The sequence below is a fragment of the Myotis yumanensis genome, unplaced genomic scaffold (assembly GCF_028538775.1).
Source record: "Myotis yumanensis isolate MYYU_CA2020_CCGP unplaced genomic scaffold, mMyoYum1.0.hap1 SCAF_16, whole genome shotgun sequence".
Taxonomy (NCBI): Eukaryota; Metazoa; Chordata; class Mammalia; order Chiroptera; family Vespertilionidae; genus Myotis; species Myotis yumanensis.
The window spans coordinates 50096016-50117928 of record NW_027223767.1 but is presented as its reverse complement, the minus strand read 5'-3'; the positions used below and the strand labels follow the sequence as shown (position 1 = coordinate 50117928).

The following is a 21913-nucleotide window of genomic DNA, read 5'->3' as shown; positions in this document are numbered from 1 at the left end:
GCCATACAAAAACTGGGCAGATTTAGGCCAAGGGCCATGGTTTGCTGACACCAACACTAAATCAAATGATAACAAAATCAACTTAAGTTCCTTTTCATTTTCATATTTCCAGACTGAAAGGGAACTCAGCAGAACACCACACTGTAATTTTTGTGTTAAACTGTTAAGAAAATATAAGAATCCTGGCCGGTGTGGCTCGGTTGGGTGTGTCTCCTGCACGGCAAGGTTGCCATTTGGATTCTCAGGGCACATGCCCGGGTTTCGGGCTCAATCCTGGTAGGGGGCATATGGGAAGCAGCTGAACAATGTTCCACTGTCATATTGATGTTTCTCTCGATCCCTCTCCTTCCCTCTCTAAAAATCAGTAAATATATTTTTAAAAAAGAAAAATAATAGGAAAGGCTACCTTTCTTCGAAAGTAATGGTTACTGACCTGATTGGTTGGCTAGCCTTTTAGGGAGAGTCACTCTCACGCCTGGTTTCTCACAATAAAGAACTTTGATTGAATAATTGATCAGGAAGCATCCAGCCCAGTCAGGTATGGTTCAGTGGTTGAGCATTGACCTATGAACCAGGAAGTCACAGTTCAATTCCCAATCAGGCCACATGTCCAGGTTGTGGGCTTGACCCCCAGTGGGGGGGGTGCAGGAGGCAGCCAGTCAATGGTTCTCTCTCATCATTGATGTTTCTCTCTCTCTCTCTCCCTCTCCCTTCCTCTCTGAAATTAATTTTTTAAAAAGGAAGCATCCAGTACAGGTGCTCTTCACAGACTCTGGCTGAAAATCTACTCCACGGTCTAAGTGGGTTGCTAAACAAGACCATGGCATTGTACCTATGCTGTGGTTGGTCTTACAGGCATGTTTCATGTTACAGGGCTGCTCTGCGGCTGGATACCAATAAGTACAGTTAGTGTCCATTTCATAGCTGTGGGAGAGCACAAAGTACCAGTCTCTTCTCTCCTCTTCCCTCCCTTCCTCTTCTTCACCCCACCCCAAAACCTTTGGTTTTTGTTAGGAAGAGGGAAGTTTAAAATGGGGTATGACCTAATATAGCGTTTGCGTTAACAAATTAAACACAGACTACAAAGTGATTGTTGGCATTGGTGTTGCAGGATGAGCTGTAGATACTGGGGGTGGATCCAACTATGTGCTTTCACATTAAATGCATATGGGTGGGGGAGCCTTTGGAGTGCAGTAAAGAATTAAATTGCAAAAGAAGCAGCCTCCTCCTATTAGCTTTCTCCTTTGCTGTTTGTATAATAGCAAAGATGGTATAAACCCATCTTTCTAAAAGTTTTTAAATTTTTGAACATAGCCATGTAGTTACAAATAAATATCACCATTAAAAGAGGCTAATCAAATTTATAAACAGCATAAAATGCTATGGAAATGTAGGTTGATAATATTTAAATATTGTAACAGAGTAAAAACATTCTTCATATAGTCTAATAGTCCTTATATTGTGGGACGTCCTTGGCGGGGGTGGGGGGAATGTGTGTGTGTGTGTGTGTGTGTGTGTGTGTGTGCCCAGCACGTGCTTAGTGAAAATAGGAGCAGATACAAAATAAATATTTACTTAATAAAGTCTCCAACTAATTTTCTATTTTTCAATCTGTGTGCTTTTAATGAAGGTATGTTTGCTTTGTAAAAATTCCAATTAGTAGTGTACTTTGCTTCACTAAAGTTTTTGTTCTTTAATTGAAAATAAAATTGAGTTAATTTTAAACTGGGGGCAAGAAAACCCTGTAGCCATATTTGTCTGTCTATCTGTGCACCGTAAGGGAAGGTCTAAAAACATACACATGTAACTGCCAACAGTTGAGGCCTCTGGGGAGTTTGAGCGAGGAGCCTTGCTTATTATTTTTACTGAATGCACATCTAGGGTATTTTAATTTATATTTATTACTTTTAAAAAGTAGGAAAGGAAAGAAAATGCCTGCTGCTGGGAAGATCTTGGGGGTTTAGGAGGAAAGAATGTGGCTGTGGAGTAACTTCACCCCACCCCAGGCAGATGCCTATGGTGCGAGTACATTATAAACTTGACAGTACCAGAGATTAAAATAGAAAACATTCAGATGGTCTCAATACTGTTAGCTCTCCTTTCATAACTGGAGCTCGTCCTATTTTATTAATACGTGATTTTTCTTGTATAGCCTGACTTCCAGGCACTGGAGGACTTACCCTTGAATTATTCATAGAAGCAGGAAGATAGATTGTACCAGCTCCTAGCAGCTTGGCATTAGAGAAGCAAAATGAGAAAGACACATGTAGGTAGATTTAGGAATGTTTAAAGGTTACTAATGGCAACTTCTGAATGTTAATTACCATGTAAGGAGTTCAATGAAGCAGACAGGTCTTTTTAAAAAATACATGTTTTTATTGATTTTTTAAATTTTTATTTTCTTTTAGAAAGAGAGGAAAAGAGAGGGATAGAGAAACAGAAACATTGATGAGAGAGAAACATCATCAATAGGTTGCCTCCTGCACTCTCCTCACTAGGGATCGAGTCCGAGACCCAGGCATGTGCCCTGACCGGGAATTGAACCGGCAACCTCTTGGTTCCTGGGACAACATTCAACCACTGAGCCACACCGGCAGGGCAGACAGGTCTGCATTAGCTCTAAGAAACATGGCTGCTTTTTAAAAAATAATCATAACAATATATTAAAGACAACTTTAAAAAGAGAACATTGTTTTCGTAGCTTATCCATCTTAATTAGTTTGGTTTTTATGTGAAATACTTAGGCAGCTGTGACTTTAAGCTTTTAAAGTGTTCTCCTCCTCTTCCTCCTGGTAAGTGATAGGCCAGTTGCTCACACAGTTTTCCATGAATTCACCCTCTTTCTTGTCGCCAAGGTGAATTAGCATTGAGAGCAAAAGACTCTAACTTGCTCCAAATGAAAAATCGACTTTTGCAACTAGCTGCCCATGCACATGATAAATAAATTACGATGTTCCTGATGGCTCCTAAAAAGTAAACTTGGAGCAGGGACAGCAGAGACTGGCTTTGAGCGGAAGGCCAACCCTAGTTACTAGTGGAGGCTGCCCTCTCACAGCCTGAACCTCTTCCCTTCGGGCTGTTATAAGAAGTAACCCTGTCTCCAGCCTCTGGGCCTTCCCGCTTTCCTGCCCCATTTCCCACCTTAGCAAAGCTGCAGCCTTATCAGATGGCAGCAAGAAGGAGCCTGTCTCCCCTCTGCTTCAGTCGTACCTGGGAAGTCCACGGGGCCTTGCAATGAGTCAGTTGGGAGCCCAGGGGGCTTTGGCCCCAGAGGCCCATTTGTAAGTGTCTGCCTTTACAGGAAGAGTGCCTTCTGAGTCACTTTCTGGGAGCGGGGTAGGGGAAGGCGTTTGAAGGGAGATAGTCCATCTCTCAAAGGAGGGCCTGACGAGCAGCGTGATTGGGCATGTTGAGACTGAAGGGTAAAGAGGGAGGCCCTACCCCTGTCAAGGAGTGTTGTTACATTTCGGAGGCTGCATATCCCATTTCTTTCTGGGGAAGCAGATGTTGACCGGCTTGCCTTCCTTCCTTAGGTGGTTTTTTGGCAAAATCCCCAGAGCCAAGGCAGAAGAAATGCTTAGCAAACAGCGGCATGATGGGGCCTTCCTTATCCGAGAGAGTGAGAGCGCTCCTGGGGATTTCTCCCTCTCTGTCAAGTAAGTATTTCCTGCGTTGGTTGCCGGGATCCTTGTCTCCCGATGACCTGAATTGTGAAGCCATAGGCCAGATGTCTGATGACACACACCAAAGGTTGCAAACCGGTAGTATCTTACAAATCAGGAGATTTTACATTAAAATACAGCTTTCTGGCCCCTCTTAAGAATGTGTTCTAGCAGCACTGGGTTTCGATTCCCCATGGAAGCAGTCTAGTAGCTGAACAGCAGCAGCACTTTGGACAGCACATGCTTGCCAGTTTTCCCTAATCCCCACCACTCCCTAGTGTCTCCTTACACACAGCTCTCCTCACTCCTCACCCTTTCCTCTGGGATCCTGCAGCTCTCTCTAACAGCTGCCTTTTTGAGCCCCCCCCCCCCCCCTCCCCAGCATCTAGCTTCAATCTGCCAGCACCAGCCTAGGCCTGTCACATTAATTTAAAAGGTCACCACAGGGCGTTTGGAGTGTTGTTGGTTGTTTTTTTTTGCGTTTCCCTGTGGTAAATTTAAATGTGGGAAGGAGCTGGTGAACAGCGACTAGAGAAGGCAGGAAGTTGTATCACCCTGGAGTCACAGAGAATATAAATTGGAACTTAGAAGATTCTAAGCAAATCAGCCCCCACTTGTGACATAAGAATATTTAATCAAATTGTCATTTCCATATGCATTTGATTCAGTCCTTTTCTAAAAGTTAATAATATAGAATCATAGGAACCCCGCCCCTAAGAATCTTACAAACTAGTTCATTTATATGATAAAAAAGTGATTTGTTTTACTTTTTATTTTTTGTTAATCCTCACCTGAGAATATTTTTTCCATTGATTTTTAGAGAGAGTGGAAGGGAGGGGAAGAGACACAGAGAGAGAAACATCCATGTGAGAGTGCTACATGGATTGGTTGCCTCCCACACTCGTCCCAACCAGGGGCTGGGGATCGAGCCTAAAACTGAGGTACATGCCCTTGATCAGAATCGAACCCGGGACCCTTCAGTCTGCGGGCCGATGCTCTGTCCACTGAGCCAAACTGACTAAGGTGTAAAGATTTTTTTTCTGTTTCAAAAATTAATTGAATATCTTGTTTCATTTTAAGACCAAATATATGGTTAAAGTATAGATTTTTTAAAATATAAATTTAAATTTAGAATTTTTTTTTTCTCAGTGAAGATATGGGAGGTGATTTCAGGTGGCATTTACAATACCTTACAGATATGTTTCCAGCATAGTTTTTAGTCTCAACATGAAAAAGTCAAACTGGATTTAATAATAAGTTTTTCTCTTCTAACAATGGCTTTTTTTAGTAGACTTTATTTTTTAGAGCTGTTTTAGGCTCACAGCAGAGGTGAGTGGAAGGTACAGAGATTTCCCCAACACCCCCACACTCCCCCACGCTTTGGTGCTTGACTAAACACATGCAAATGAGGGTCTGGTGAAGAGCACCTCAGATGCAAGTGTCAGTGTGCTTCTTCTTCATTTGTCTTTCATCATCTGTTTTCCTTACATTTTATCCTGACCCGATTGTAAACGAAACAGTCTCGGACAAGGAGAGCAAGCAGCCAGTAAACTCACTGGGCTTCCCGTGGCAGGTAGTGCTCAGCTGGGCCTTGTCTGGGTGCCACTGGTCACGGCACAGGCAGGAGGCTCCCACACCCCTCCCTAAGATTTGAAACCAATGTCGTCAGCCATCTTGATCAACACAAACACCTTTCCAAAGGAGGTGCAAGAATCCCGGTCTCCGAGACGTTCTTTAGTTTCAAGATGTTGTGAGTCTGTGGTGGGAAGCACTGCGGTCCTTTCAGGACCGAGCTCGCTGCACGTGGATGGACTCTGTGGGGCCAGAAGTGTCCTTGAATACGTCCTTCCTCATAAAGCTTTCTCCCAGTCCTTCTCTTTTCTCGCTTGAAATAGCAGAACTGCAGGCCTTTCATCATGACATCGATGAGATGTGGTTGAAACTTAACTCGTGCTTAGACAGTCCGCCCATGGTAAAATCGGGGTTGTTTCAAGTCGTCCCCTAAAGTCACAGAACCTGTGGACGATGGTCAAGTGAGGATTTACTGTTCATAACACTTTGCATCTCCTCAGTGGCTTCCTGGGAGCTCGGTGCTGCCACCTTCTGGGTTGTTTAGTTTCTTTAGCTTTAAGACTGTTGGTCCAGAAGAAAGACTAGTTTCATTCATTTAACAAACCTTCTTAGATGCCTTTTGAGGGCTGGGCAGTGAGTGGGATAGGCGGAGCCTTTGTGGAGCTGCTGTGCTGGCCTCGTAGCGCTGTGATAGTGGGCCATCCCGCTCAGTCAGCTCTGGGTGGGCCCGTGTGGAAGGGAGCACTTACCTTGACCAGGTGAAGAGGAGCCTTTCAGGGGGCAGGAGGGCTGCCTGGACCTCTTTATTTGTTGTCCCAGTAGATTATTTTGTTCTGAGACCTTTTCCCCATGAGTGGAACTAAAATCCCTGAATAGAACACATGACTTGCCCGGCTGGTGTGGTTCAGTGGTTGAGCACCAACCCTGGAACCAAGAGGTTGCCAGTTCGATTCCCAGTCAGGGCACATGCCCAGAATGAGGTCTCGATCCTCAGTGGGGGCTATGCAGGAGCAGCCAATGGCTGACTTCCTCTCTCATTGATGTTTCTATCTCTCTATCCCTCTCCCTTTCTCTCTCTTTAGAAAAAAAAATCAATGAAAAAATATTATTAAAAACAAACAAAACACATGATTTTACCCAGGTACAGAGAACTATTGAACGTATGTCCAGTTTCTCCTCTGCAAACCTCATTTCCTTTTCCACCTTTTATAAAAGTCTTTAAAAATCACATAAGATTTTATTTATTTTAATCACCCAAGATTTTAATTTTTCTTAATATTATCATTCTTTTTTTGCACTTGAAAATGTAATTAAATCACACTCCTTGCCTTAAATAGGCTGTTTCTTTCCTTTGGTACCATGTGGGGCATGCCATTCCTTAGGACTTTTATTTATAAATGTCTTCAGAATTAGACTGGTGGACAGGGTTTCCTGCCTGGCAAGGGTGCTTCATGATGTCACTGGGAGTCATCAGTCCTAATGGAGGGGCCTCGGGAACTCTGTGAGCATCCTAACCCTCCAGCCAGGAGTCGTGCTGTGTGGCAGCCCTGGGCCGTGAGGAGTGTGGCCTCCTTGATGGGCAGGTGGCCTGGGCTTAACCAAGGCCGAGCCCCCTAACCTGGTCTCCTCTATTCCCTGCCTCCCCCAGGTTTGGAAATGACGTGCAGCACTTTAAGGTGCTCCGAGATGGAGCTGGAAAGTATTTCCTCTGGGTGGTGAAGTTCAATTCTTTGAATGAGCTGGTAGATTATCACAGATCTACATCCGTCTCCAGAAACCAGCAGATATTCCTTCGGGACATAGAACAGGTGCCACAGGTAAGCCCCAGAGAGGTGGGTCATCCTTAGCAATGAAAACAGCTCCTCAGGCAAGCAGGTGCCTCTTCACAGGATTGCTTCTGGGGCTTCCACACTCAGTGATCAAAGCGTTACCCTTAATTCATGCCAAAGATTTGAATCTGAAGTAAGTAAAATAAAATAGGTTTGCCTTCTCCAGAGGCGGCTCCTCTGGGCACTGCGTTGCCCGTTGCCCACCTGCAGCCCTAGGAAGGAGGGTCTGTAACACACTCTCCAATACCCTTCCCCTGGAAGCAAATTGTGCGGAGAGTCCTACCTGGGAGGGAGGGAGGCTCACTCTCCCTTCTCTATTCCAAGTCCTGAAACCCTACCATGTGCCTGCTGAGCACACCTCGTTCAGTCAAGCTCTGGACTTTCTGACCCTATAAAACTGTCAGGATTTTACAAGTGATACAGTGGTAGGAACTGAAGCATTTTCCAATCCTGGGATGTTAAACCAAACCTGATGGCCATTTCCAAAGTTCTTTCCCCTTAAAGCAGCACTTGCCACTCTCTGCTTAATAATACGGCACAACTGGCCACCAAAGTGAGACCTGCCCTAATAATTTCTGAGCATTGGTGAAAAGTCACACTGTCCCATGTACACTTAGAACATGTACGAATAAAGGGGGGCGGGGGGGATCTACTACGGGAAATGTAGAAAAGTTGGCACTCCTCTGTAGGCCCCCCATAACCAGTCCCACTCGGGACTGGCCACGCTCAGGACGCAATGTGTGTGTTTCTCCCTGCCCCTCCTCTGCAGCAGCCGACGTACGTCCAAGCCCTCTTTGACTTTGATCCCCAGGAGGATGGAGAGCTGGGGTTCCGTCGGGGAGACTTTATCCACGTCATGGATAACTCAGACCCCAACTGGTGGAAAGGGGCTTGCCACGGGCAGACCGGCATGTTTCCCCGCAATTACGTCACCCCCGTGAACCGGAACGTCTAAGAATCAAGAAGAGATTATTTAAAGAAAGTGAAAAATTTAAACACATACAAATGAATTAAATCCATGAGCTGCCTCTAACAGCAGCCTGAGCAGGAGCTCCGAACACCTGGCGGGGTCACCTGGTGACCCTCTCACTTTGGTTGGAACTTTGGGGGGTGGGAGGGGGAGTTGGATATAACAATGCCAAAACTTACCTATGAATTAAGAAAAAGAGTTTTTATTACAAGTTTTCACTGCTGCTCCTAGTTCTCCTCCTTTGTCCTTTTTTCATCTTTTTTCTCTTCTGTCCATCAGTGCATGACGTTTAATGCCACATATAGTCCTAGCTGATGCCAATAATAAAAGAAAAGAAACCAAGTGGGCTGGTATTTTCTCTATGCAAAATGTCTGCTTTAGTCAGAATGACTGAAAGAACAGCCATTGCTGGGTTTCCATAGAGACACGGAGGGTGGGGGAGTGACGGCTTACTCTATGCCAGAGGGGGCAGGACAGGGACTCTGCCCTCCAGCCCCCTACCATGTATTTTGTCAAAGTTGGAAGTAGAGGGGGCAAAAGGAAGGAGGGTTGCCCCCATGCCTCCCTGAGAAAGTTAAACTGCAAGCCTGTCTCTTTCCGGCATTGCTTTCCCTCCCGGATGGCATCACTGAGCATGTTGTTTTCATAGTGCCTTTTTCCTTACTTCAAGGGTTGCTTCTGAGTGATGTTTTCTGTTTGTTTGGTTTACAATAAGTTAAAGACAGGCCAGAGCTTTCAGCCTGTGTCGCCTAGTCTGTGTAAATGCCTTTCCCTTGGTGGGGGGAGCACAGGTGGAGAAGAGCAGGCGCAGGCAGAAGTGGAGGGTGTGGCCTGCTGCCTGTCCTGAGCCAGGAGTCGCTCAGGTTCGGCTTTAATACTTGTGAGCCCCCGGAGGTGACAGGAGCGGAAGCCGGTGTCTGGTCGCTGCCCAGGGAGCAGTGTGGCAGCTGCCGGGGCAGGAGGACAGGCTGCAGCTCTGCCCACACTGGACTGGGTCTGGCTGAAAGGGGGTCAGCGTCCTTGACTTTGCCATCTCAGGTGTTGTCTGCCCCCCTCCTTAATCCCCAGAGACCCCTGACTCAAACCCTGGAGCCAGCAAGTTTCAAACACAGGAAAGCCGGAGGAATTTAGACTCGCTCTCCCTCGGTCAGGATGCGCCGTGTTCCTACATCCAGGATGCAGTGGAAAGTGAGCTTCACTTCATCCTTCTTGCTCTGCAAACCAGGGGTACCTGTTCATGCCTTTTCTCTCTCGTGTCCCCACCCAACCTGCCCAGGTGAGCCTTAGGGCAGCGTTCACGAAGCAGCTGGGTGGTTTTCCTGTCTCCATTCACAGCGGGCTGTGTGTGTAGCTGCTCCACCCCAGCCCCCCAGAACTCAGTGTCTCCGAGAAGCAGGGAGAGCAGGAAGGGAAGACTGGAAATGTAGGCAGGCCGAGTCCATGGAAGAGCTCTCTGTCCTGCTCCTGTGCCAGCTGCTTGCCCCTCGGAGCCATGTGCTTGTGAACTTTCTCCACCCAGTCCCTCCCCACAGCACAGCCGGCCCCGGAGTTGGTGACTGGTGACGGCCTTGGGTCTGAAGCGGTCGTCGGAGTCTCCCTGGCCTCTGGTCATGGAGCCGGACTCGGAGGCCCAGGAGGTGCTGCTCCTCTGGACAGAATTCGGCCTCTCCTCGCTCCCTCCCTGATGGTAAAGGAATCTGGCATTCTGCACCTGGACCATGTGATTGTTTTATTTTGGAATTGGTGTATATCATGGAGCCTTGCTGAACTAAGTTTTGTGTGTATATATTTAAAAAAAAATCAGTGTTTAAATAAAAAGACCTATGTACTTAATCCTTTAACTCTGCGAATAAAACTTGGTAGTTAGTGATTAACTGTGAATAATAAACCTACAATGACTTCTTCACTCTGTATCTTTTTTTGCCTTCGCCTTAAGATAAAAACCTAAAAACTGTCAGGGAGTCGGGACTCATGTCCTTATTTCTGACTCACCCCGCCCCTTGGGGTGGGGGGCACCGGGGTCCCTGGGCCCCCGTAGGAGCGAGGCCCACCTCGGCTCTTGGAACATTGGGGGAGCTTGTCCACAATGCAGATTTCCAGGCCCCGCCCTCACACACTCTGGATTGGGGTGGAGGGCACAACAGGTGTCCTTGGCGTTTCTGATGGAAACCGTAGACCACACTTTGGGAACTGTGGGGACGAAGAGCACAGCTGACTTGGTTCTTGTCCCCTCACCCACCTCCTCTCCTTCCTACCCCCTCCCCACTAGTGAAGGCCAGGACAGAATGGTCTGTGCAGAAAGCAGCCTTTTTTGTTGTTTTATGTTTTCAGAGAGGGAGTGGGAGGGGCAGAGAGAAACATCAATGATGAGAGAATCGTTGATTGGCTGCCTCCCCCAAACCAGGCATGGGCCCTAACCGGGAATCAAACCATGACCTCCTGGCTCAGTCATTGAGCCACACCAGCCAGGCTGTGCCAAAGCACTCTTGGTGTGCCAAGTAGCTAAATCATACTTGTCTGTTTTTAGGGCGAGCCTCGGCCCATTCACCCACACAGCACTGGCTACAGAAGACCAACAAATAAGATTTGTTTAGAGAGTGAACGGAAAAGAAACGAAACCCAAGGAATTTCCACTTGTATTCTTGGTCTAGTTCCTAAATAGAGCCCAGCACCTGACCTCAGCTGTGGCTGCCCAGCTCAGACGGGCGTTTTCAGTTCCTTCTCCGCAGTGACCATGCGTGAGGGGAACTCACCCAGCACTGGCCTGCGGGGAGCCGCTGGTCGCACGGTCCACCTAGGCCCGCTGCTTCGAAGCTGAGCAGAAATTTCCAAAATGGGGCTATGAAGTGAAAACTTTAGGCAGCCACTGCCAGTCTCCTTGAGGCTCTGCGCTGTTTGACCGATGGCCTCAGAATTTAATGGGGAAATTGCTGCTTTTGTGCAGTCTGTCTGGTTATAGGCTTCTTGGTGATGGCATCCTCCTCCGGCCGTGGGTGTGTACTTCCTGGAGAGGCATCTGGGTGGGAGCGATTGGGAAGACTCGACTGCCTCTGATGACTAAAAGCTACAGGTGGGTGAGTAGCTACAAGGCCTGCCCTTGCTCTCTCTGCAGAGTGGCCCTGCCGCGGCTGGAGCTTGGTCGCCCGCCTGGCGCCCCTCAGACTTAGCGGCCTAGGAGTCTGTGACAGAGGCTCGTCTTCCAGCGTGAAGGTGGCCCTGGCTCCAACCAGGTGCCCCAAGGCGGTCTCACGGCGCCTCTCCTGCACTTGCCCGTTGACCTGCTTACGGTAGGTGGTCTTCCAGTCAGAACGTTTTACTTCCCCAACGTGCCCGGGTAGCCAGGAAAAATGAAAGTGGAATTGTATTTGGGCACCTTGCATGGAAATACTTCTAACTCCTAGACCAGCCGTGGGCAAACTACGGCCCGCGGGCCGGATCCGGCCCATTTGAAATGAATAAAACTAAAAAAAAGAAAAGACCGTACCATCTTATGTAATGATGTTTACTTTGAATTTATATTAGTTCACACAAACACTCCATGCTTTTGTTCCGGCCCTCCGGTCCAGTTTAAGAACCCATTGTGGCCCTCGAGTCAAAAAGTTTGCCCACCCCTGGTCCTAGACGCTGTGGTTACATGCGGTGCAGATTCCCCACACCTGAGCCCTTTTACACTGACAAACGAGAGGGTGGACACGCTCAGAGTCGGCCTCAGTTGGGGGGCTTAAATGCGGCCCCAGGGGTGACAGGCTCCTCCTCCAGCCAGAGCCCCGAGGCAGATGAGTGATGTGCTCTCCGCCCAATGGCCCGCGTCAAAACCCTAAAGGACCACCCAGTCTTAGGTGCCCCGCCCCCCCCCCCCCCCCCCCCCCCCCCCGCTGTCAGGAAGTAAGTGCCATCTGTACCAGCAGCACTGACTCGTGAACAGTAAAAGGTGGCGGTGACCCCACTCGCTACTCAGAGCATTCCAAGCACCTCTTCCAAAGCTGATGGCGTTGGCTTAAAAGGCTCACAGTATCCAGGCCAGAGAGAGACTCCTGGGACCGCCTTTCAAGACTTGGTTCTGGCCCAGCCAGCAAGCAACACTGGCCTCGGGTCTCCAAGGAGTCTTACTGGTTAATACAGGCGACCTCGGAGGTGTGGGCTTGGAAGCCCAGCCCACACAGTCAAGCCAGGCACGGGCTTTTTGCTGGTGGAGGGTCTGTGGAGCTCGGCAAAGCGAAGCGAGCAAGGCAAGGAGTGCCTGGCTCCGTGCCCTGGTCAGAAGTCGGGTTTAGAAGGCAGTCACCCCAGGTGGCCTCTGGGTCTGAATAGCCTCCCACAGGGGCTGCCTCCCTCCCGGACCCCATGTGGCATAAGCGCCCGAGCCAGGCCAAGTGCCCTCAGGTCTGAAGCCAAAGGGTGAAGGGCTGACCCCTTCCCTTACTCCTCCCCTAACCCCTTCCTGTGCCGGGGAGTCAAAGGGTACGGCGCCCCCTTTTCTGTTTAGCCCACGCCAGGCTTCTGTACACGGTACCGTGCGTTCTCCGGTGGTGACGGGTGTGTTGGTGTGCGAGCTGATGGGAGCGAATTCCAGACAAGCAGTGTGGTTGGCAGTCGGTGGGGGGAGTGTGAAGCAGATGGGACTGGACCAGGTCTCGGGGGAGATTGGTTTGAATAGAACACGGAGACCCAGCCCACGCGGCAGGCGGCACAGTGTTGGCAGAGGGGTGTGGTGGGGAGGAGCACGGTGTCCCCTGCAATGAGGAAGAGTCCAGGTGGGTTGGTGGGGCTTGGAGCCCAGGCCGAGCAGTGCCCACGCCCCCTGCCGACACAGAGGGTTCCACAGGCCCGGGCGGTGAGCAGCAGGATGAAAGCTGACTTAGGGGTGCACAGGAGAGACCGGGGGAGCCTGGGGGAGGTGCAAGGTGCTCGCTCAGGGGAGCGAGGAGCTGTGCCAACCTCCTGTGGAATCCGCGTCATACGCGCCACTTCTGGGCCTGGCTGGGCCTCCGCTTTCTCCTGCTGCTGGCTGGCTGCAGGAGAGCAGGGGAGCCACCAGCTCATCGCGGGGTGAGCTCTTAGTCACAGCACCACCCCTCCCTGACGTCCCAGGGCCACACCGGAAACCAGGCAGCAAGAGAGGCCCTGAGAGGCCCAGCTGAAAACGTTAGTTTGGGGGAAGGAAATGGAATTGCTCATCGTGATCGAAAATTCACGGAAGAGGCACGAGGCCAACGGTCTGGTAGCCGAGGTGGCGGCTCCTGGAGCCCGGCCCCACTGCCCTTATTATTTTGACCCCGTGTCCTTGTTCAGTCACTGGGCAGGTGCTTGTTGAGAAGGTCACGTGCTTGGCTCAGGCCTCTGCTCAGGCCCCACGCAGAGAAGCCCTGCCTACATGTGATCAGTTGTCGCCTGGCCTCCAGCTCTGCCTTTCTGCACAGCCCTCCTCGCCGCCTCACTGGGGGCGCTCATGCTGCCCACCTTCCCCACCAGACTGTAAGCTCCTGGGGGCAGGAACTCGCTCAGGGTTGCATCCCTCTCAGCTGGACGAGTGCCTGGGACATCCGGGGGCTTACCCATCACCTGAGGAAAGAAAAGTCTGTCCCAGGCGCTGCTACAAATGAGGCCCATGGTGCCGGCAGCCCAGCCTGGCTGTCTGCTGGGGAAGGCAGCCAGATAATGCCTCGGTGGGAGGACTGGCACGATGAAGAGGAGTGTAGGAGTTGGGGAACATTCAGCAGCGGCTCCCACCTGTCTCGAGGTTGGGGAAGACCAGACAGTTATGCATAAACAGAGAGCTAGACACTGAACAGGATGGTCGCTCCGTGGAGAGGGAGGGACGCATGCAGGGCAGGAGGCACCGCAAGTTCCAGAAAGACCTGCATGTAGAGGGGGGCAGAGAGATCGGGGTCCAAGGAGGAGCTGGCTCAGGCAGGGGCAGAGGCTGACGAGCGGGGCCCTGTACGCCTCAGGAAGGAGCTGGAAGTGGGAAGCCCTGGGGGCTTGGGGTTTGGGGTCATTTTAAGGATGGCTTTATTGCGATACAATTCACTTGTCACCAAGTCACCCACTTAAGGTATACCATGCGATGGTTTAGCATTAGTCACGGCTATGCAATCAATTTTGGAACATTTATTTCAGATTGAAGAAGGAAGAGGGAGAGAAAGAAACATCAATGATGAGAAAGAATAATTGATCGGCTGCCTCCTGCACGCCCCCTACTGGGGATCAAGCCCAAAACCTGGGCATGTGCCCTGACTGGAATGGAAACGTGACCTCCTGGGTCATGGATTGACGCTCAACCACTGAGCCACCCCAGCTGCTGCACAATTTTGGAACATTTTCATGATCTCCAAAAACAAAAACACAGGCATCCATGATCAGTCACTTCCCACTTCCTCCAACCACCACCGGCCCCAGAACCACCAGTCTACTTCCTGTCTCTATGGATTTGCCTGATCTGAACATTTCATATCAATGGAATCGTGCAATATGTGGCCCATAAGCTACGGCCCCAGGCGAGACCTCACACTCCACTCTCCTGGAACGGGGGGCGGAGGGGATGTGGGATCCAGCCCGAGGCCCTGAGGATGGGGTGAGGAAAGAAGAGGGAGCAGCAGAGGAGACTCAGGAGAGGCCGGCTAGGCAAACCAGGGCCAGCTGGTGCCGGGGCAGGTGTGTCCAGAACGCTGCTGCAGGGACTTGCCTCTCTGGCCATCCTCATCCAGACCCCTCGTCCTCCACCCTGTTGCTGCCTCCTGCCAATCCTGATTGTCCCCAAACTGCCCTGTCACGCCTTCCCTCTTCTGCTGAGAAACCTTGCCGAGCGCCAGATTGTCTAGAGGGCAAAGGGCAGACTCCTGACCCTCAGGAGTGGTGACATAGGAGAAAGAGCTCGAGATTGGAGTCATGGGACCCAGGGCTTTCTTCCAGGCTGGGTGTCCTTGGGCAGGGCCCTTCACCTCTGCTCGCTTTGTTCAGCTGTTGAAAAAACAAGCCGATGTCCCCGAGTTGGCTGAGGAGCAGACGTGATTGTGTACTGTGAAGTGCAGTGGGACTGGGCCCGATTCTGACCTTGGCAGGCCAGGCGCTCCGAGCCTGGGCCACGTCTCGAACTCCTGGTGTCTCTGGCATTTGCCATTCTGATCTGAGGCCAAGGTCTCGCTTCCTCTCTGCTTGTCTGCTGATCCCCACCCTGACATGAGACTGATTCTACAAGCCCACATCCTCCGAGAAACCTTTCCTGACCAATCCCCAGACTCAAAACCCCAAACAGCTGATCATGTTAATTGTATGAGCCACCCTCAGAAGAGCCGACATCTTTACGATGTTGAGTCTTCCTATCCAAGAAAGAACACAGCTGTCTTTTCTGTTTCAGTTCCTTTGGGAATGCTTCAAAGTTTTCCTTCAACATATAAATTGGGGTGGGGGAGGGACCATGACAAAGATCAGATTCCTAGCTCTGGACCCCACTCGTTGTATAACCCGTTTCCTCATCATTATGATGTGATACAAGGTCCGTCTGCCTCTGAGGGTTTGGAGGAGAAGTGACTAATACATTAAAATATCAAGCACAGCCCTAGCTGGTTTGGCTCAGTGAAGAGTGTTGGCCTGCGGACTGAAGGGTCCTGAGTTCAATTCCAGTCAACGGCACATGCCCGGATTTCGGGCTTGATCCTCAGTGGGGGGCCTGCAGGAGGCAGCCGATCAATGATTCTCTCTCAGCATTGATGTTTCTATCTCTCTCTCCCTCTCTGAAATCAACAAAATATATTTTTTTTAAAATATCAAGCACAATGCAAGAAGTATGGTACTTACTCAATTCATGTTTCTCTTCGTTGGTTCCATAGCAGACAGGCTGGCTGCCATCTTCTCCTCTCCTCTTCTCTTGCTCTGTAGTAGTGGGATGCTCAACTTTTAGCCTCTCCGTGGCTACCCGGACCACTTGTCTCAGCCACTCTAGCATTTAGGTGTCTCAGCCACTGTAGCATTTAGGTGTCTCAGCCACTCTAGCATTTAGGTGTCTCAGCCACTGTAGCATTTAGGTGTCTCAGCCACTGTAGCATTTAGGTGTCTCAGCCACTCTAGCATTTAGGTGTCTCAGCCACTCTAGCATTTAGGTGTCTCAGCCACTGTAGCATTTAGGTGTCTCAGCCACTGTAGCATTTAGGTGTCTCAGCCACTCTAGCATTTAGGTGTCTCAGCCACTCTAGCATTTAGGTGTCTCAGCCACTGTAGCATTTAGGTGTCTCAGCCACTCTAGCATTTAGGTGTCTCAGCCACTCTAGCATTTAGGTGTCTCAGCCACTCTAGCATTTAGGTGTCTCAGCCACTCTAGCATTTAGGTGTCTCAGCCACTCTAGCATTTAGGTGTGGCCATGTGACCAGGTTCTGGCCAAGAGGATCCATGCCAGTCTCATGGGGCAGCTCCAAATCCCTCCCCCAAACTCCTTTCTCCTTCAGTCCTTCCTCCACCCTGTTGCTGGAATTCCAGCCGAGGGTTTGGGTCAGACAGTGAGGACCACGCCCTGGGATGGTGGCCTGGTGAACTGCAGGGAGCCAGAGGCCCTGGGAAGTTAGTGGAGACAGCTGCCAAACCAGCCCACTCGCTCGGCTTCCTCTGGGCTTTGATGGATCCCAGCCACTGTTCTTGTGGGGCTCTGTCACTTTCCTGCAGCCGAGTCTGATCCTGACACCCGACTGTTCATGCCTGTCTACCAAGCGGCCCCTCCCCACATTCCCTGACGTCTCTTTTTCTCCAGAATTCAAGGGGCCTCCGAAGCAGGTGCCTCTCCAAAAGATGAGCGAAGACACCCAGAGATGCCCCCACAGCTTTCTCTCTTCAACTCCCCTGTGCCTAGAACTCTCCTCCCCGCCCATGCTCCCTGCCTGTACATCCCTGCAGGGGGTGGAGGCGGGTGTGCGAGAGGGACATCAGCTCACTCTGAGCCAGAGCCGGGTACCGGTTCTTTCCGCCCCCTGCACACCACAGGTTACTGAGCATTTTGAACATGGGCCTGTGCCAGGTACTGGAGACAGAGATCATCAGAAATTTACCTGGGAGCTCAAGATGTGTGGCTGTGGAGAGGGCGGGAGAGGAGAACCACACTTGGATGAGGTCAGGAATGGCTTCGCAGAGATGCTGGGGGGAAGGGAACATTATATATGCAAAAGCACATGCATTTAAAAAAAAAAAGAAAGAAAATAACAGATATCAAGGGGATGCGAGGCATTAGAACCCTCATCCATTGTTGCTGCAAATGTAAAGTTGCTGTGGAGACCAGTTTGATGATTCCTCAAAAAGCTAAACAGCCCTAACCGGTTTGGCTCAGTGGATAGAGCGTCGGCCTGCGGACTGAAGGGTTCCGGGTTCGATTCCGGTCAAGGGCATGTACCTTGGTTACGGGCACATCCTCAGTGGGGGGTGTGCAGGAGGCAGCTGATCGATGTTTCTCTCTCATTGATGTTTCTAACTCTCTATCCCTCTCCTTCCCTCTCTGTAAAAAAATCAATAAAATATATTAATTTAAAAAAAAGCTAAACGGAGAATTACGATATAATCCAATGATTCCACTCCTGGGCATATAACCCAAAAATCTGAAAGTAAGAATTCCAACAGGTCCTTGAATGCCACTGTCTGTTGCAGCATTATTCACAATAGCTATGCGGTGGAAAGCAACCAAGTGTCCATCAAGACATGAATGCATAGCCCTAACCGATTTGGCTCAGTGGATAGAACGTCGGCCTGCGGACTGAGGGGTCCCAGGTTCGATTCCGGTCAAGGGCATGTACCTTGGTTGTGGGCACATACCCAGCAGGGAGTGTGCAGGAGGCAGCTGATCGGTGTTTCTCTCTCATAGATGTTTCGAACTCTCTATCCCTCTCCATTCCTGTCTGTAAAAAAATCAATAAAATATATATTTTTAAAAGACATGAATGCATAGACAAAATGCAGTCTATAGATGCAAGTGGAATATCATTCAGCCATAAAAAAGGAATGAGGTTCTAGTACATGCTACCATGTGGATGAACCTTGAGAACCTTATCCTCAGTGAAATAAACCAGTCACAAAAGGACAGCGATTACACGGTCCCACTTATGTGAAAGAGCTACAACAGACAAATCCATTGAGACAGAAAGTAGATTTGCGGTTACCAGGGGCCAGGAAGAGAAGGGAACGGGGCATTATTGCTTAATGGGTAGAGTTTCTGTTTGGCGTAATGAAACAGTTTTAGAAACAGCAGTGATGGTTGCACAACACTGTAAATGCAATTGATGCCACTGAATTCTATGCTTAAAATGGTTGCTTGAAACAGTAAATTATATATACACACATACACAGAGTGCACGGGCTCCCGCATGCTGAATTCTCGAAGCAACAATCATGACCACAGGACCACGGCCAGAGAGTTGTAGGGGAATGGCTGGTGCTGATGCTGAGGCTGAGGCTGGAGGGCCTGGGGGGCAGGAGCCCATGGGCTTTCTCTCACAAGATCAATACCGTGTGGGTTTCCATGGTGGTTTCTATCACCACTTTATCCTCTTCAACTCCAAGCACCGGGTGACCCAATCCTGCTCTTGGAGGGTTGGATGAATGGAGCAGGGTGTAACGGGGCAAAAGACATGGTCGTTTTTGAGACATCCATGTGTGGCATGTTCCAGTGATTCCTGACTTTCCGTCACTGAGCTGTGGACCATCGTGTGGATACATGACATCGCACGGTACTCTGCTGGTGAACCGCTAAGCTCTTTCCAGCGTGGGCTGCAATGAACATTCTTATTCATATCTTTCTGTAAACCTGTTTTCAGTTCTCTTGGATGCATGGGTGTGTAGATATTTAACTTCGTAAGAAGCTGCCTGACCTTTTCCCATGCGTTTGTAGCATTTACACTCCCCCCGGCCCTGTGTGAGTTCCGGTTGCTCCACGGCTTTGCCGCCGTTTGGTGGTGTCAGTCTTTTGAACTTCAGCCATCTGGTGGGTGCATGGTGGTGTCTCATCAGGGTTTTAATTTGCATTTTCTTTTGATTAATGGTGTCCCGTTGCTTATTGTCCATCTGTATCTTTCCTTGTGAAATGTTGGTTCAAATATCTCGCCTAATTTGTTTATTGGGTTATTCATCTTTTTTATTGTTCAACTTAACAACCAGATTGGAGGTTGCCAGAAGTAGTCATCCTCGATTCTGGTGGGACCAGAAGTCGTGGGGGAAGAGGTGGACTGTGGTTGACAGGGGCACGCCAACGCTTCCTTCATGATACGGCTGCACCCACTCTCTCCCTCTGCATTTGGGGGTGAGAGAAGACTGGCTTCGCTGAGACACAGCAGGAAACGCCTTCTCAGGAAAGCTCAGAAAGGGGTGATGGGTGAGGTGGATGATCTGGTCAGAGAAACAAATGCTGAAAACCAGAAGGCGGCGGCCTGGAGACCTCTCCCGTGAACTTGGAAACCTTTCCCATTGGCCTGACATCGACTCTCTAGAGCCTCCTGGCGTCTGGCTCTGCTGAGGAGAGCAACGGAAGAAAGTGGAAATGCATAAGAAATCAGCTTTTGAAAGTTACTGGACAGTAAATCCTCTCTCTCTCTTTTTCTTTTCTTGGTGAGTTTACTGATGTTTGAGTCATTTGCTGAGTTATTCTGAAAGGACCACAAAAGGAACTGGATCCGAGGAGCCTCTATCTTTGGTGCCTGAAGGCCGTCAGGACTTCTCCAGAATCCTCCAACAATTGTTGGTTTTTCATGATTTTCTCTAACTTAAAGCCCTAGAGTTTAAAAATAAAATAGTAAGTAAGAGTGATGGAAACTATGCCCACACAAAAACCTCCACATGCGTATTTAGAGCAGCTTTATTCACCATTGCTAAAAAGTGGAAGCACCCAAGACGTCCTTCCATAGGTGACTGGGTAAACAAACTGTGTGACACACCCAGACAGTGGGTTATGACTCAACACTAAAGAGAAATGAACTACTGAGCCACGGAAAGATACAGAGGAAGCCTTGATACCTGTTACTAAGTGAAGAAAGTCAGCTCTGACAGGAGAGAATTTCTCATTTGTTCAGTGCTGTATCCCTAGCATCTAAAACAGTGTCTGGGCGTACAGACCCTCAAAACATCATGGGAAACAGAGGTCCTTCCTCTCACCTGAGTCACAAGAAAGGAGAAAGACACAAGGGCAGCCTTGGATGACCAGCTGAGACTGGGTTCCCAACTCAGTGTCTTTCCAAACAGGGGCCACCAACCAACAGTCTTATTCCCAGGCCACACGCCAGACCTGGTTAGTCAGGATGAGGGCTAATCTGCATTTTTACTTTTATTAAATACTAGAGGCCCTGTGCACAAAATTCGTGCATGCGGGGGGGGGGGGTGCCTCAGCCCGGCCTGCACCCTCTCCAATCCCTTGGGGGATGTCCGACTGCCGGTGTAGGCCTGCAGGGATCCGGCCTAAACCGGCAGTTGGACATCCCTCTCAGAATCCAGGACCGCTGGCTCCTAGCCACTCACCTGCCTACCTGCCTGATTGCCCCTAACCACTCTGCCTCGGCCCCACCACCATGGCTTTGTCCAGAAGGACGCCTGGAAGTCCACAAGACTTCCAGTCTATCCGGTCTAATTAGCATATTACCCTTTTATTAGTATAGATACTTTCATTGATTTCAGAGAGGAAGGGAGGGGGAGAGAGAGATAGAAACATCTATGATGAGAGAGAATCATCGATCGGCTGCCTCCTGCATGCCCCCTACTGGGGATGGAGCCTGCAACCTGGGCATGTGCCTTGACCAGGAATCAAACCATGACCTCCTGGTTCATAGGTTGACGCTCAACCACTGAGCCACGCCAGTGGGGCCTAATCTGCATGTGAGAACCCTTGCAGTGTTTACTAAAAACATACCTGTGGAGGTACAGAGGCAGCAAGGCATGGACACCCTGTAGTTCAACCCTTTATCTTTACAGATGGAGAGGCTGCAGCCCAGAGAAACTGTCTCACCAAAGAGCCACAGCAAGTCACCTCCTGGCTCTCGGGCCTCTGCCGGGTGGCATGGCTGACCACCCACTCGGGCAGCAAGAGAGTCTCCTGCCTCTGCTGGAAAAGATCATCCCCTTGGGCAGCTGATGAAGGCCAACTCTGTTTGTCAAGGCCACGAGGTATTTACTCCCCCGAGGAGCGAGGAGGTGGGGGAAGTCCAAAGGAGCTTTTAATAGGCCTGTTTAGGGTAAGTGTTGATGAGGTCACAGGAGGATTCACTTCCCTAACCTGACAGGAACCGTTATTTTCCTGTTTCTCTTTTCACATGATATGATTAGCTTAGAATATTTAACTTAAAATGAAATGACCAGATTTCAGATATGCAAAAACTAGAACCAGGGGTAAGCCCAGGAGAACTGGCACCTGCCATTCCTCTCCTCTCAGCTCGGCCACCAATTTGCCATCTGACCATGGGGACCTTGGACGCATCGCCTAGTCGCTCTGGGCCGTGGCCCCTGGCCACGAGTCTTCCCAGCTCTGATGGCCTGTGGTCCTCTGAGTCTAACTCACTCTGCAATCAGCCTGCAGCCAGAAGCCCTGCTGGCTCTTCTGTGGGCTTGTTCTGGGCCAGGAGAACAAAACAGACCCAACGATTTCTATAGCTGAAGAGAGAGGTTAGTGGTCAGCCCACAAAACTAATGGGAAATAGAGATGGAGCACAAAGGCTGGGGAAATAAGGCCGTCTTCAAGCAGAGAGACAAGAGAAATGACCCAGAACAAAGGGGGCCCTGAAGGGCACTGTGGGGACACTTTTCAGGAAATTAAATTTTGGTACCAGGTTCTGCTCACTGTGGACCACCTTAACCTTTTTTTTTTTTTTTTAATTATTGATAGTTATGCTGAGGGGGAAAAGCCAGGCAAAAGGACATCATGCATGAT

General features: G+C 49.8%; 1 protein-coding gene across 2 annotated transcripts in view; it reads left to right on the top strand.

Moving 5' to 3' along the window:
• Positions 1-9939, top strand: part of GRB2 (growth factor receptor bound protein 2) — a 63308-nt gene extending 53369 nt beyond the window's left edge. Inside the window, exons 4-6 of one of the 2 annotated variants that reach the window (XM_070394594.1) lie at positions 3534-3656; positions 6883-7051; positions 7836-9939. In XM_070394594.1, coding sequence (XP_070250695.1) covers positions 3534-3656; positions 6883-7051; positions 7836-8018 — 475 coding nt within the window. In that variant the 3' untranslated portion in view covers positions 8019-9939. Of the gene's footprint in view, positions 1-3533; positions 3657-6882; positions 7052-7832 lie in introns of both variants that reach the window. The other variant, XM_070394593.1, reaches the window with a different exon arrangement.
• Positions 9940-21913: the final 11974 nt, after the last annotated feature.